The sequence below is a fragment of the Brienomyrus brachyistius genome, chromosome 14 (assembly GCF_023856365.1).
Source record: "Brienomyrus brachyistius isolate T26 chromosome 14, BBRACH_0.4, whole genome shotgun sequence".
NCBI classification, from domain to species: domain Eukaryota; kingdom Metazoa; phylum Chordata; class Actinopteri; order Osteoglossiformes; family Mormyridae; genus Brienomyrus; species Brienomyrus brachyistius.
The window spans coordinates 18,007,453-18,021,293 of record NC_064546.1 but is presented as its reverse complement, the minus strand read 5'-3'; the positions used below and the strand labels follow the sequence as shown (position 1 = coordinate 18,021,293).

At 44.0% G+C, this 13,841-nt stretch overlaps 1 protein-coding gene across 5 annotated transcripts; it reads left to right on the top strand.

Moving 5' to 3' along the window:
* The first annotated feature begins 1,051 nt into the window (after positions 1-1,051).
* LOC125708011 (adhesion G-protein coupled receptor G2-like) lies at positions 1,052-12,357 on the top strand. 5 transcript variants are annotated; one of them, XM_048975472.1, is made up of 17 exons: positions 1,052-1,125; positions 1,234-1,406; positions 1,567-1,647; positions 1,794-1,859; positions 2,031-2,168; positions 2,563-2,631; positions 2,899-3,064; positions 3,196-3,355; positions 3,765-3,893; positions 4,044-4,154; positions 4,687-4,726; positions 9,665-9,762; positions 10,224-10,342; positions 10,436-10,704; positions 11,127-11,217; positions 11,363-11,646; positions 11,912-12,357. In XM_048975472.1, the coding sequence occupies exons 2-17, from the start codon at positions 1,325-1,327 to the stop codon at positions 12,043-12,045; spliced, it is 2,037 nt and encodes a 678-aa protein (XP_048831429.1). In that variant the 5' UTR covers positions 1,052-1,125; positions 1,234-1,324; the 3' UTR covers positions 12,046-12,357. The 5 variants fall into 5 exon arrangements, 4 of the variants coding, with proteins under 4 accessions (XP_048831429.1, XP_048831432.1, XP_048831430.1 ...); XM_048975473.1 differs by having other exon boundaries at positions 1,084-1,406; positions 2,899-3,000; XM_048975474.1 differs by having other exon boundaries at positions 1,084-1,406; positions 3,255-3,355.
* The last annotated feature ends 1,484 nt before the right edge of the window (positions 12,358-13,841 follow it).

Sequence of the window (13,841 nt, the reverse complement as noted above, 5' to 3'; positions counted from 1 at the left end):
CCTTAAGAGTTCAGCCCTATTGATAAGTCAATAGGTACAAACTGGTACTTTTGAGCTAACAGTGAATGGGCTCGTTTCTGAACTAATGCGTGCAGCTTGTTTGAAAACAAACAGGACAGTCATTCCTGATATGTGCGTATGCTGTCACGTTAATCACTGTGGCCAAGATCTTATCTCTGTCTTGTAGTCATTTGCATGTCTTTGCACTGTAAAGTGAGTTACGTAGGTTAGAGGAAAAAGATACTTCTCCGTTTGCAGTATATTAAATTAAGTATAAAGAATGACAAATATCCTGGCTAAGTACATCCGCAAGCGGTGTCTCCCCAAATGGGAAACAAAGGGATCGACTTTTGACAACAGGCTAATTTAAGACACATATCACCGAATCCCTACTGATAGTTCAGACATTTAATAAAGAAATGTTTACGGACGATTCGCGATTGCAGGAAAGGATGCGAAAAAGTGTGATTATAGATTTTAGCCAGTGTGTATTCCAAATGTGAGCTGACCATCAACACTCAGATTTTTACGTAAAACGCATGTGGATGTTTAAAATACAAAAATGATCATGGTTTCGAAAAAACTTCATCTAAGGAATGACTATACACCATTCCCTAGAATAAACGAAATAGGTCAGTCGGATGAGTAAATGAGTACATGCCTAAATACCATAACAATTACCACACCAAGTGTTTCCCTTCCCCCAAAAAAACTGTTACGTGTGTTAAAAAAACGTAAAGGTATCAATTCAACTTTATTTACGTGCCTCAAGTTATTGCCCCAATATTTAACCTTTAAGTTGTTTAATAGCATGAACACAAAACGAATTATTTTGTGCCCAGCAAACCGAAGTATAAATATATTGAAACATAAAAAGAAACAAAACTAAATAATATGTAGCAACAAAATAACCTCAAACCAAGAGAGCCTACGGTACACTTTGCACGTTTAGAGTCGCGTTGTAGATAATGCATCGACTGAACATGTAAATTGCTGCTTTGCAAAGTAAATTTATGTAGATGCGAGAAAATGCAAAATACAATTGGTGCCACTATATTTGGCTAGCTGTACTATCAACCGAGTTCACCAACCCATTACCAAAGTACTGGCGCTCTCGACCTGCAGGTAGGGAATTTCAGCAGTAAAATGGTGGTTAAAGTTCCTTGTTTCTAATGTTTATGCCATGTTTTCATATTGAAACAAAGTGATACTATGCAACTAATGCCTTCGCAGAGTATTACAGTTGTTCGGAGCAATCTTCATCTTCTTCGATAATTAAGAAACCTTTCGGCCAAAGACAGATAGACATAGGTTACTGGGCATTATGGCATGGAAATCTGGCCTGTGGTTTGGAATATTAGTCGTTATGTTCGGCTACATCAGTGGCGATTACGGTAATATAAAAGGTAAAACATTGCGTCCTTTGGCAACTGGAAAAATCCGTGCGCATTGACTAAGCAAATTATTTTAAAAATTATTAAATTTTTAAAATTATTTTAAAAATCTGAAAATACTTTATTGATTACAACTGATAATCCAATAAAATTATTTTATTTCTGTGAACAGAAATTAAGCAATTGATTGTTCTAGTTAATGAGACTTACACAGGAGTCATCAGATATTTCAACGTTTCTGTTACAAATACCGGTAAGTTTTACCCCATTTCTGTTTTATGGAATATAACCTGTCAGATGCATTATAAATACAATAAACTTTGAGAAGAAAATATTCAATACATTTTTTATTAAATTTCATAAGATGATATCTTCATTCGATGGCTCTTTTCCTTGTAGTTGAAACGTATGTAATTGCGACCGCAAATTACAGCCAGATTACAAACCAATCATCTGGCGTAGCAGGTAAATACGTTGTATTTCATTTGTCTTGCCATTTTTTAGCATTACGTTGTTTTTATGGTTTCAAATTATTTAGGCCTTAACATTCTATTTGATTAATTTTGTATTCATTTTCTTTTGCCATATAGCCTATATTTTTGTCATACTAATGTGCATTATTATTACATTCTTTAGGATTTTACTTGAATGGATCTTTGGGAAATTGTAACATGTGTTCTGTATATATCAATGTAAAGAATGTTACAAATATAACTTGTGGACCTGATTGGAACCTCTTTCCTTCGTGCTTACTGCAATCACATTATGCGTGTGGTATGTGTCTATTTTATATACTAATTTTACATATTAGCAGAAACGTACATGAAATGCAGATCGTTTTAATTATTTTTCAGTTTTCGTTACATTATGTAATTAGCTGACCTGTCATTGATACACGTGCCGATTAGTCAGTCTTCTGAATTAATCAGCTATGCGATCATGCCCCCTACTGGCGACATTCGAATCGCCCGACTCATACAGAAAATGATGTTGCATTGGAATATAGCGCAGGTAGAGAAATTCTGTCAAAGCTGTATTTCACGGACTACGGAAAAGTTCCAAATGCCATACATAATTTCATACAATACATATATTAATTTATGATATAAACGGGTTAACTTTTAACAACAAGAAATCTAACCATTCTCACTCCTCTCTTCATTCATAGATACCCTCTACGCCATTCTGAATAATGCTACGGGCTGCCCCAACGAAGTAAATAAAGCTCCCACCTGTGGTAAGATTTTGATATTGACTCAGCACCCGGCTGCATCAAAATAAGGCTTATGGGATATTGGTGGGTGTTTCCATATTTAGTGGTCAAGGCTGGTTCTGGTAGTACTAAGCGGTGCCTTCTGAGTATAAACATGCAATTTGCTTTAGATCTAATAAAAACTGCTTTGATCACAGTAAAGGGAAAACCTTCACTGGTCTTTAAATCTTGCTCATCAAAAACATTTCCAGTGAGAGCAATAGATGAGGAGTAATGGTGATATTTTTTCAGGTTCACCTACAAACTCATCGACCACTTCCCCTGGAATGAGCAATACAACCAGTACTTCAAGTACCAGTAGCGCAAGTACAACCAGCACACTGATGAGTCCAAGTAAAAACCTCACAGCTAGTCCAATGAAAATTACTGACGGATTCGTAAAAGCTAAAGATATTGTGTAAGAACACATTTTTACATGCAAGAATCACATACATTTTACTAGAGATGGGCAAAACTAAGACTTTGAAAAAAATGGTACATAGGGTCATTGTGCTGTCATTTTGCCTAAAACAATTCACTATCTGACAGTAATTTCGTGAACAATCTAACTTCACTGATGAATGAAATGGGAAATGCCACTCTAGCAGCTGTCTACATGGGAGTGGTGAAGGGAATCATTGACGTTATTCCCAAGGAAACAAATCCAGAAGACATGACGTATATCTTGACCAACAACAGCGATTTTGCTGTGAGTACACAAGCCACTGTAATCCAGTGCAACTTTTGTGATATTGGTTGTGTTTTGAAGTCTACAGAAAAAACAATAAGGCAAGTAATGGCTGCTCAACAGCTGAAGTAGATGATAAACTCTTATATAGCCTTTAGGTGGCAATCTTAACAAAAGTTAACTGCTAAGTTGACCTGTAAATTTGTCAGATGTTGCTGTAACGAAACATGAAACTGCTTCACACTCAGCAATATCTTGGGAATGTTAGTGATGTTAGTAGATATTGAAAAAGTACACAAGACTCGTAATACCTGCAAAAACAGACTGGAAATTTGCATTCGTACACTGTTAAGACATTTGCCCCGATGAAGGACAAAAATGCATTTCTGCGTTTCAGAAAAACAGACATTTTTCCATTCTGCCTTTGTAGAAAATATACGGCGGCACGAGTGTAAACGTCCTGAATTCATTTATGATCCCAGCTGAAGCGATTGATATCGCTCAGAAAGACAACAACAAGTCTTTTATAGGGATTCTTCGTTCTCCACCCATGATCGAGGTAAATGGGGGGGGGTGTTCCACTGCATGCATATCTGTGTTTATAATCAATGGATTGGGCACGGAATGTACTTGGTATAATAGAATCCTTGGCAAGCCTATTTATAACACACATCACTGTATCGTTTTCCTGCTTCTTTTCTGCTTGTAGGATCAAGATAGACAGAACATTTTAAATTCTGAGATTTTTGCGATTGAAATGGGAACCCACATATCTAACCTTTCACATACGATAAACATTACATACACAAACCTTTCCAAGGTAAGTGAAAGGAAGGCCTGTTGTTAATTTTTGTAAACTTCGTCCCATTTCTTCTACAGTACTGTGCAAAAGAGAATTATATATGAATGGTCATTATATTGATGTTATTCTGTCAAAATAGGGTTAGCTTAGCCATGTCATAATCTCTCCTTAAGGCCAAAGTATTTGCAGCGTTCGCACATGTATTTTTTTGACCCAGCCACTAGCACACCTTGTTTGGCTAATCAATATTAAATGAGCTGGGGGTGAAATCTATTGCATACATGGAATGGCTGGGGTGCCCCATGGAAGAGGTTTGGGAACCAAAGCGACGTTCATCTAGTCATCCAACAAAATATCAGTGACTTTTAGGGGAACAGAAGAAACTCTTATTAGTTTTTAATTGCTACTGTTAACTTGCATATGTTTCAATGCCAAGCTTATTTTTCTGAGCAAATATACTTATTTCCCAGATAAATATCTTTTGCCAAGTACTGTATATAAAAATGTTTCCACTATGAAACTGAAATTAAAATGAACTTATTCTACACAGGTGAACGGAAATCTCACTTGCTGTTCGTGGAATGGAACAGGTACTCCCCATATCCTTTGTAATGAGCAAATGAGCCAGTTTGCTTGTTCTCCATATCACATCTGCATCTTAAAAAATGGGTAGAACTGAACTCAGCTCAAACAATGACGTCAAACTTTAGAAATCGGCCTAGAAATACATAACCGAGATGGGGAAGTGTGTGGCTCGGCACGTTAAAGCTGGTTCTCACCTCATGCGGATACATCACTTTCACCATGTGCGCTTGTGTACAGACTATATTTGTCTGTGGACGTAGATGGTCGCAGTTGGTGGATGTGTAAAGCAAGGATATTCCACCAGATCTGGACAGGGCAGACAAATACCAGAAGTATAGTGAAATTAGTGAACTTTTCTGAACAATAAAGTTGGCACTAGGCTTGGGCTGTATTATGGTAATATAGCATACGGCGGTATTTTGAATCCTTGCGACATAATTCAGTGGGTGGGTGACTCGAGTCATATAACTTGAATCTGACTCAAATCTCTTTTTTTTTTTTACTTGAGAATTGCTTTCCAATTTATAAAAACACTGGATTTGCAAAGTCACACATTCTATCACTGCATTTAATATTAGTTTCTACCTTGATTTTCCCATCCTCAGCAACTTCACAATTGTGATTCTGGCTGGTTTCATAAGAGCCTTAACAATGCTGTGCTAGGTGCATCCATAAACAACAAATGCTACAACACATCCACAAAATGGCCAACACACCAACAAAACGGGCAACACACCCACAAAATAGGCAACACACCAACAAAACGGGCAACACACCCACAAAATGGGCAACACACCAATAAAACGAGCAACACACCCACAAAATGGGCAACACAAGGGATTTGTTGGTGAACGCAGCATCCATGCTAAAAATCATAAACTTTGGTTACTCAGATTTTTATAAAGACGAAATAGAAAAATGACAGCAGTCTAAAAAAAATCTCTCATGTAATTTGTCACTGTACTTTCATTAGAACTGTTTTAGATGTGAATTTCTGAACACTTAAAATTCAAATATTAATACATGTAGAAATAATCAGAAATAAAATTGATCAGTTTTTTAAATTAATCAGTGTAATTAAATGCATTAAATTAGGATTATTCACTATTACCTTTATCATAGTTAGTGATGGTGAAATTACTTGAAAACTGAGCATGATTTAACATGGTTTGCGTAATGATAAACATGATTTGAGCCTTGACTTGAAGCTTGATGGTTTGGACTTGTGACATGTGTATATGTGACTAGTTCCATGTCTGACAAACTTAGCCGGAACCCACCCCAGCAAGACTGCAATATTTTAAAATGCCTGAATGGTCAACCTTTTGAAAAAAGCATATATGTTGGTATAATGTCTGAACAGTATAAAAAATTAACGTGGGTACTGTCATGCCCGGCTCGTCCGCTCCTCGTGTGTGCCACGCCCCCTAATTACCCACGTGTGATTTCCTGATCCTGCCCAGTCGTGTCTTGTTTCCTGCTGCCTTGTTCTGTGTATTTAAGTCCTGGTCTCCCCAGTTTGCTTTGTCTGTCATTAATGTCTGATGTTCGTAAGCGTGAGCTGTTTCCCGGTCCCTGTCCTCGTATTAAACTCCCGTTTGCCCTGTATTCCTGCTTCCTGCTTCCTGCTTGCCTGCTTGCCCGCACGATCGCCGCTTCACCCGTACCCGATCGTGACAGAATGACAGACCACAAAAGGAAAGGCCCCCGGAGAAGGAGAGGACCGGAGGAGACGATCCGCCTGGGAGCCTGTTCGCTCTCCCGGCTATGGATCGCTTCGGAGGAGAATGAGAGGGAAGTACCCGCTCTACCTCCAGCCCGGAAGCTGACCACACACTACCCCGATCCCGTGTGGAAGTACTGGCTCTCCAGTGAGGATGAGGACGAGGAGCCCTTCCTCTATCCTTACCCGGAGCCGGAGCCGATCCTTTCACCGCCTGTTTTTCAGGACATCGCACCACCTCTCGCCGCCGCTGGGCGCCGGAGAAGGAGGAGGAGACCGGCGATTGCCTGTCCCGAGGAGCTCCCTCCGTCAACGCCCACGGACACACAGCTCTCTCCCCCTGCAGTAACCACCCCGGAGGCGCTACCCGCGCCTCACTTAGGGAAGCCGGTGAACTGCGCCTCCCAGTTCTTTGCCCTCCAGGGGTTGTTCTGGAGGATCTGGGGGGAACTGGTCCCTCCAGTAAGTCCGGAGGTAGCGGGGCTAGCGGAGCAACTCCAGAGGAGCTTTGCGGCGTTTACTCCCGCTTCCGACCCAGAGGAGCTGGAGAGTATGGCAGAGGACGTGCGGCAGCTCCTACTGCTCCAGAGGGCTGCAGACCCCGCTCCCGTGCAGCCGCCGCTGCCGGCGGACCCCGCTCCCGTGCAGCCGCCGCTGCCGGCGGACCCCGCTCCCGTGCAGCCGCCGCTGCCGGCGGACCCCGCTCCCGTGCAGCCGCCGCTGCCTGCGCAGCCGCCTTCGCTGCCGCCGCCACCTGCTGCAGCTCCAGGGCAGGCGCCCCCACTGCAGCCACCTGCAGCTCCAGGGCAGGCGCCCCCTCTGCAGCCGCCTGCTGCAGCTCCCGGGCCGGCGCCCCCACTGCAGCCACCTCCAGTTTCTGACCGTGCTGCAGCTCCCGGGCAGGCGCCCCCACTGCAGCCACCTCCAGTTCCTGACCGCGCTCCAGTTCCTGACCGCGCTCCAGTTCCTGACCGCGCTCCAGTTCCTGCAGAGGCGCCCCCTCTGCAGCCGCCTGCTGCAGCTCCCGGGCAGGCGCCCCCACTGCAGCCACCTGCAGCTCCAGGGCAGGCGCCCCCTCTGCAGCCGCCTGCTGCAGCTCCCGGGCCGGCGCCCCCACTGCAGCCACCTCCAGTTCCTGACCGCGCTCCAGTTCCTGACCGCGCTCCAGTTCCTGACCGCGCTCCAGTTCCTGCAGAGGCGCCCCCTCTGCAGCCGCCTGCTGCAGCTCCCGGGCAGGCGCCCCCACTGCAGCCACCTGCTGCAGCTCCAGGGCAGGCGCCCCCTGACCGCGCTCCAAGTCCTGACCGCGCTCCAGCGGCTCCCGGGCCAGCTGACCGCGTTCCAGTCCCTGACCGCGTTCCAGTCCCTGACCGCGCTCTAGTCCCTGACCGCGCTCCAGAGGCGCCCCCTCCGCCTGCAGCAGCTCCAGCTCCTGTCCCTTCTCCTCCAGTGACTTTGTCTCTCTCACCCCGGCGAACTCGACCCCAACCAGGGGTCATGTCTGTGTCCCGTAAAGGGAGGGGACACAGACGCAGGGCTGGGGTCCCGCCCGCCCTGCCCCCTGGCTCGCCCTGCCTCGCCTGCGCTGGGGCTCGGTTGGCGCCTGCGGGTCCTGGCCCTCCGGGTCGGCTGTCGCCTGCGGGTCCCTCTCCGGTGCCTCGTCGCCCTGCCTCGCTCCCCTCTCCGGGTCCTGGTCGGTCGCCTGGGGGTTCTCCGACGGCGGCTCCTCGGTCGCCTGCGGGGCCCTTACCTCCGGCCCTTCCCCGGACGTCGCCGCCTGCTGCGGCTCCCCCCTCCTCCGGGCCTTCGCCCTGGCCCCTTCCTGCTCCCTCGTCCCCTTCCCTGGTGCTCCCTCCTGCTCCCTCCCTGGCCCCTCCGCAGGTCCCTCGCCCTGTCTCCTCTGCCCCTTCTCGGTCCCCTCCGGCTCCGGCCTCCCGGCCGCCTGCGGCCCCTCCGGCTGCCGCCCGTCGCCCGCTGGGTCTCCCTCGGGCTCCCCTTTGTTCCCCCTCCTTGTCTCCCTACGCCCCTGCCTTTGTCCCGCCTGTCTCTGCCCCTTCGTTTTTTGCTCCCCCTCGCTTCGTTCCTCCCGTCTCTGCTCCTCGTCCTCCTGTGTTCCCTCCGTTCACTCCTGGCCCTTGTGTCCCGCCTGTGCCCTCTGCTTCGCCCTTTCTTGTCTGTCTGTCTGCTTTCCCGGCCCTCTGTCAGGTTTTGTCCTTTGTCTTGTCCCTGGCTGTGTTTTGTGCCTCTGTCTTGTTCCCGGTCCTGCGTTAATTCTGTTCTTGTTTTCCAGGTCCTGTTCTGCCTCGTCCCGTCCGTCGCCCCCTTCCTTGGCGCGCCCGGAGTAGCGCGCCTTTGGGGGGGGGTTCTGTCATGCCCGGCTCGTCCGCTCCTCGTGTGTGCCACGCCCCCTAATTACCCACGTGTGATTTCCTGATCCTGCCCAGTCGTGTCTTGTTTCCTGCTGCCTTGTTCTGTGTATTTAAGTCCTGGTCTCCCCAGTTTGCTTTGTCTGTCATTAATGTCTGATGTTCGTAAGCGTGAGCTGTTTCCCGGTCCCTGTCCTCGTATTAAACTCCCGTTTGCCCTGTATTCCTGCTTCCTGCTTCCTGCTTGCCTGCTTGCCCGCACGATCGCCGCTTCACCCGTACCCGATCGTGACAGGTACCTCCACACTTCCTCACATAGCTGCTAACCCTAACTGTAAATACCACAACAACAACAACTATTCTTCTACTCTTTCTTTGTTGACCACAGTGAAAGTCAGTGCTGCCACCTACTGGAAACACCTAGTCCATTTCCTTGTCATGCACAGTCAGTCCAGGGATGCTTATAATGTCCACCAGATATAAAAATCCAGGCTGCATGTAGAAAGGTGAATTATGAATTGGCCAATTGGATACTGTGATTGGAAGGCCGCTGGTTCAAATCCCGAGCTTAGCAAAGTGATTTTACCACTGGGCCCTTGAGAAGGGCCCTTAACAACAATTGTTCCAGAGACTGACTGACCTTACTTTCGCAATCGTACGTGACTTTGAATAATAATTTTAAAAACTGCTAAATAAATATAAATGCTATCTTTATTTAACAGAGCAGCTACAAATAAAAGATCCTTTTGTAATGTTACAATGGATTTGCCAGTCGTAAAAACAAGCGTAAAAATCCACATGATTGTTATGCTGTATGATTCATACGCCGTAGATTAGTGTGCTTTGTGTAACAGGAGAACCAAGTTGGCAACCGGACGGCTGTTACGGTGAAGAAATAAACAACACATTTGTGTGCAGGTGCACGCACTTGACATTTTTTGCTGTACTAATGGTGAGTTCATTTTAATACTAGAAGCTACAGTTGTACCCCTAACACATATGTAACTTGTAATACATTGTACCATTTTATGTATCTCTGATATCTTTCGTTAAAATTTTAACCTGTTTTTACAGCTGGGTTAGTGAAGCACAGCTTAAGCCTGCCAAGGGACTTAATCCTACACCCTAATGCAGGGGTACTCAAATGAAACACAATGTAATCCGGACCATGCAGCCCTCAGAGAACAATAATTGAGTACCCCTGCCCTGGTGCCTCCGGTTTAGCAAGCATTACCTGTTCCCACAGTATAGGAGAATATTCTATATTCTAGCTGTATCTTCCCAATGCTTCTGTACATCCATAATGCACAAAAAAGTTAAGCTGTTATGATCTTTTATGCATGTTATATTTTTATTATATTTTATTTGCCCGTTGGCCATGGTCTTAAACAGATGTTTTCTGGAATCTCCTAGAGCAACCCTGTGAAAATAAGTAGCTCCGACGTGATAAAATTGACCTACATCACATACATTGGCTGCGGAGTGTCCACATTCTTCTTGGGCATCGCACTGTTCATGCATGCCACTCTGAGGTACTTCTGGGGGTACCTCTGGTTTCTTGACAACTGTTTTAGGCTAAATTAACCTTCAACGCCACATCATAACCAAATCGAATCTTCCATCAGGAGATCGAAGTCCACCAAAACCACCAGGATCCTCATGAACCTCTTCGTTTCTTTGTTCATGCTGAACCTCACCTTCCTCTTGAATGACTGGATCACCAGCCTCAATATTGTTCCCATATGCATATTCATTGCTGGAGCCATCCACTACTTCTTGCTGTCCACGTTTACCTGGTTTGCCATTGAGGCGTTTCACCTGTACTTACAGTTGATAAAAGTGTTCAACATCAATATCCGTTACTACATGGTGAAGATCCTTGTTGTAGGCTGGGGTAAGTTCACAATCAGATTAATTATAAAGTACTTATATGTGACCCTCCAGCACAAAACCGTACGGAAGTCGCCACCGATCGACTGCCAGAGAAACTCTCAAACTAATGCAGATGCTCTTTTCCGCCGTGTTTAGTCATTCTCCATATAACGAACGTAATTATATTTCATTCGATAACTATTCAATGTAATCCTGTGTACGCGGGCACGTTAGAATCCCTCGGGAAAATCTGTACATCTCCATGCGACTTCCGTACGGTTTCGTGCTGGAGGGTCACATATTGCACAACTCCTGACATCAAGGGATGGTTTGAAATATGGGCTTTTACATTTTATACCATATAAAAGCAGATTTTGAGACTAAAAGGGTTATGGGATGTAGTTTTCAGCCACTAGTTCTTACTGGGCCTTTTATTTCCCTTAGCGTTTCCTCTTCTGGTTCCCTTTGTGATTGCTGGAGCGGGAAAATATGGTCGTCTCACCATAAACACCACTGATAACATGCCAGTGTACATGTAAGCTCATTCTTTTTTTCTCTTAAACTTACGTATGTAATAGCAATTAAAAAGTCATGGCTGAGAAAGCATGTAGCTTCCGCTACACCTGAACGGACAGGTTAGCATGCGCTAACACAACATAATCCTCTTTTCTTTGTGACAGGTGCTGGATTACTGACCCCTTAGTTAATTACATTGTGAATGTGGGCTACTACGTGGCTGTATTCATCTTCACTGCGGTTGTCTTCATAATGGTACTGCAGAAGATCGTATACCTGAGAACGGCAAACGTAGGACAACCCAAGCGACGCTCGGTGTCAAAGGACGCATTCACGGTAGCAGGCTTGTGTGGCATGTTAGGCGTCACATGGGCTTTTGCCTTCTTCAGCAGTGGGCCTCTGCTGATTCCATCCTACTACATTTTCACCATTCTCAACTCTTTTCAAGGTTTGTGTCACAGAACCTAAGCTTGGTCCGTCTGTTTAGCAAATCTACATACCGTGGTAAAGGAATTTGTCGACTTCAGGATCCATTGTCATGGGCATGACTAAAGATGTCAGGTCCTTACTGCAAAGAAATATAAAAATAGTGCTTGCTTAAATGGCTTTAGATTAGCCTAAGAATACAAGATTCGTATGAGTCTGAGTAAAAAGGTATCATTATATTAGGGGTTTTTTTTAGGGTGGCTAATTATCTCCTTTCTATTCACCAGGCTTCCTCCTGTTTGTATACAATTGCATGACAAACAATGACGCTGGAGAAAGCAGGAAGTCAACATTAAGAAGCACAATTTCAAATATCAAGAGCTCTAACATTTCTCATTATACAGTCAGCAAGAGTCAATGAGCTGCCCGGTCCATCTGTCCCCTGGGTACAGATTACAAAAATATGCATGAGTATATCTAGATGTGTATTGTATAATTTGTGATGTATTAATAATGATCTTTTATAGAATAGATTAAGTATTAATTCGATGGTTTAAACCAATTTATTACGTATTTCATTGTAATATTACGTTCTATACCTGTTCTGATTTCTCATTTTAAAAAATGACATAAGACTGGTTTGGGCAGACGAGTTTGTTATCTTTATTTCATGATCTTGGTCTTTGTAAATAAAAAACTTTTAATTTTTCTAATAAAACGTTTCTTCTACCGACATGTGTCAGGCGATGTATGTTGAATTTCGTAAATTTCAAGTCAGTGGAGGTATTGATGCAATAAACGTGAAACCAAGGGAGCTCCTATCTTATCTAATTATTTACTTCTGCTATGTGCTGACCGCCCCGGAGCACTTCGTCTGTGAAACGTAACGTTCCTAAAACCACGGCAACTCAGTTATATTCGAGAAACGAAAATATTAAACATCCCAACATTAGGCTGCTCCCCACGAACAGAAACTTTTATGATTTGCCTGTTGTTTTGTAACGCTGAAAACACATCACATTAATCTGCCTCGTCTTAAAAGCCGTATGAATATTTTAAATGACATCAACATACTTAATAATATATAATGACAAGTAAGTGAAAACACTGCGTGTTTCATGCTAACGCTAGTACAAATTTAAATTAACACTGAAATGACCAGACTAACTAGTGTACCGCGAAGGTTTCTCAGAAACCTTCAAATAATAACACATTTTTCTCTGTACTGTCAGACAATGCAGCTGCAAAATTTTTTTTTATATATAAAAAACCCTTTCTTAGGTCCCAAATAGGAGCTATGAGAATTTCCGCTCGTCTCTCGTCGCTCACGGCCACTGCAGACCGCTCCGCTGATTATCGCTCCACGCTCCGGTCACTGTTCGCCCAGCACCAATTAAATTGTTCACCGCTCGCTTCAAAAAAGCTCCTTACATACGGCTGCGGCTCTGACCGAACAATTAGTCTAATAATACAGATATATTATGGGTCAGTCAGGCTTCAAACGAAATTGTTTTAATGTATACGAAAGGTAAACAAGCCATATATGCGAAAGCAACTCACGTCTTTTCGATTTATATTTTTTAAAAAGATAACCAAAATGATTTAAATCGCTTATACTAGATGCTTGCTGTGAAAACACAGGAAACTATAGTATTGCTTGTAGGACTTAACCTATATTATGCGTGACGATCGATCTGATATTACTTTGATTATAACTTAATTGTAGCAACTTGTTACATTTATCAACTACTGTTGACAACGATGTCCTTTAAGTATTCAGACATAATACATTTTTATTAAAACATCTAGATGCATGGTTTGTTATGCTAACACACAGATACAGAAATTACAGGACATCAAATTGGTGAGACAAATCTGTTTACATGGAAATGCATAGCTGAATCACGTTTTCCGCCATCAATAATACGTACATTTGCTCATAGATAGATATGAAAGGAGAACATTCTTATCTTAAGCCTAAAATATTGGGCTCCCCCTGCTAAAATAGACACACAGCAACTTTGGACATTAATACTAATAACGCTAGTTTATGCACGTGTAATTATGTTTCTAGATGATGCTCAGCCATCTCACATACAGTGTTTTTCAAATATGCCGCTCCGCTAACATGCTTCGCAGGTAACGAAAGTAACTCTAGACCAGTGGTTCTCAAACTCAGTCCTCGGGACCCACTGCCCTGCTTGTTTTCCAGCTATC

What these genes read in the sequence shown, in the direction of transcription:
- LOC125708011 (XM_048975472.1), top strand. Translation starts at nt 1,325, where the DNA reads ATGGCATGGAAATCTGGCCTGTGGTTTGGAATATTAGTCGTTATGTTC. An exon ending in CGATTACGGTAATATAAAAG is followed by an intron (nt 1,407 to 1,566) that starts GTAAAACATTGC and finishes TTCTGTGAACAG; the next exon opens with AAATTAAGCAATTGATTGTT. An exon ending in GATAACATGCCAGTGTACAT is followed by an intron (nt 11,218 to 11,362) that starts GTAAGCTCATTC and finishes TCTTTGTGACAG; the next exon opens with GTGCTGGATTACTGACCCCT.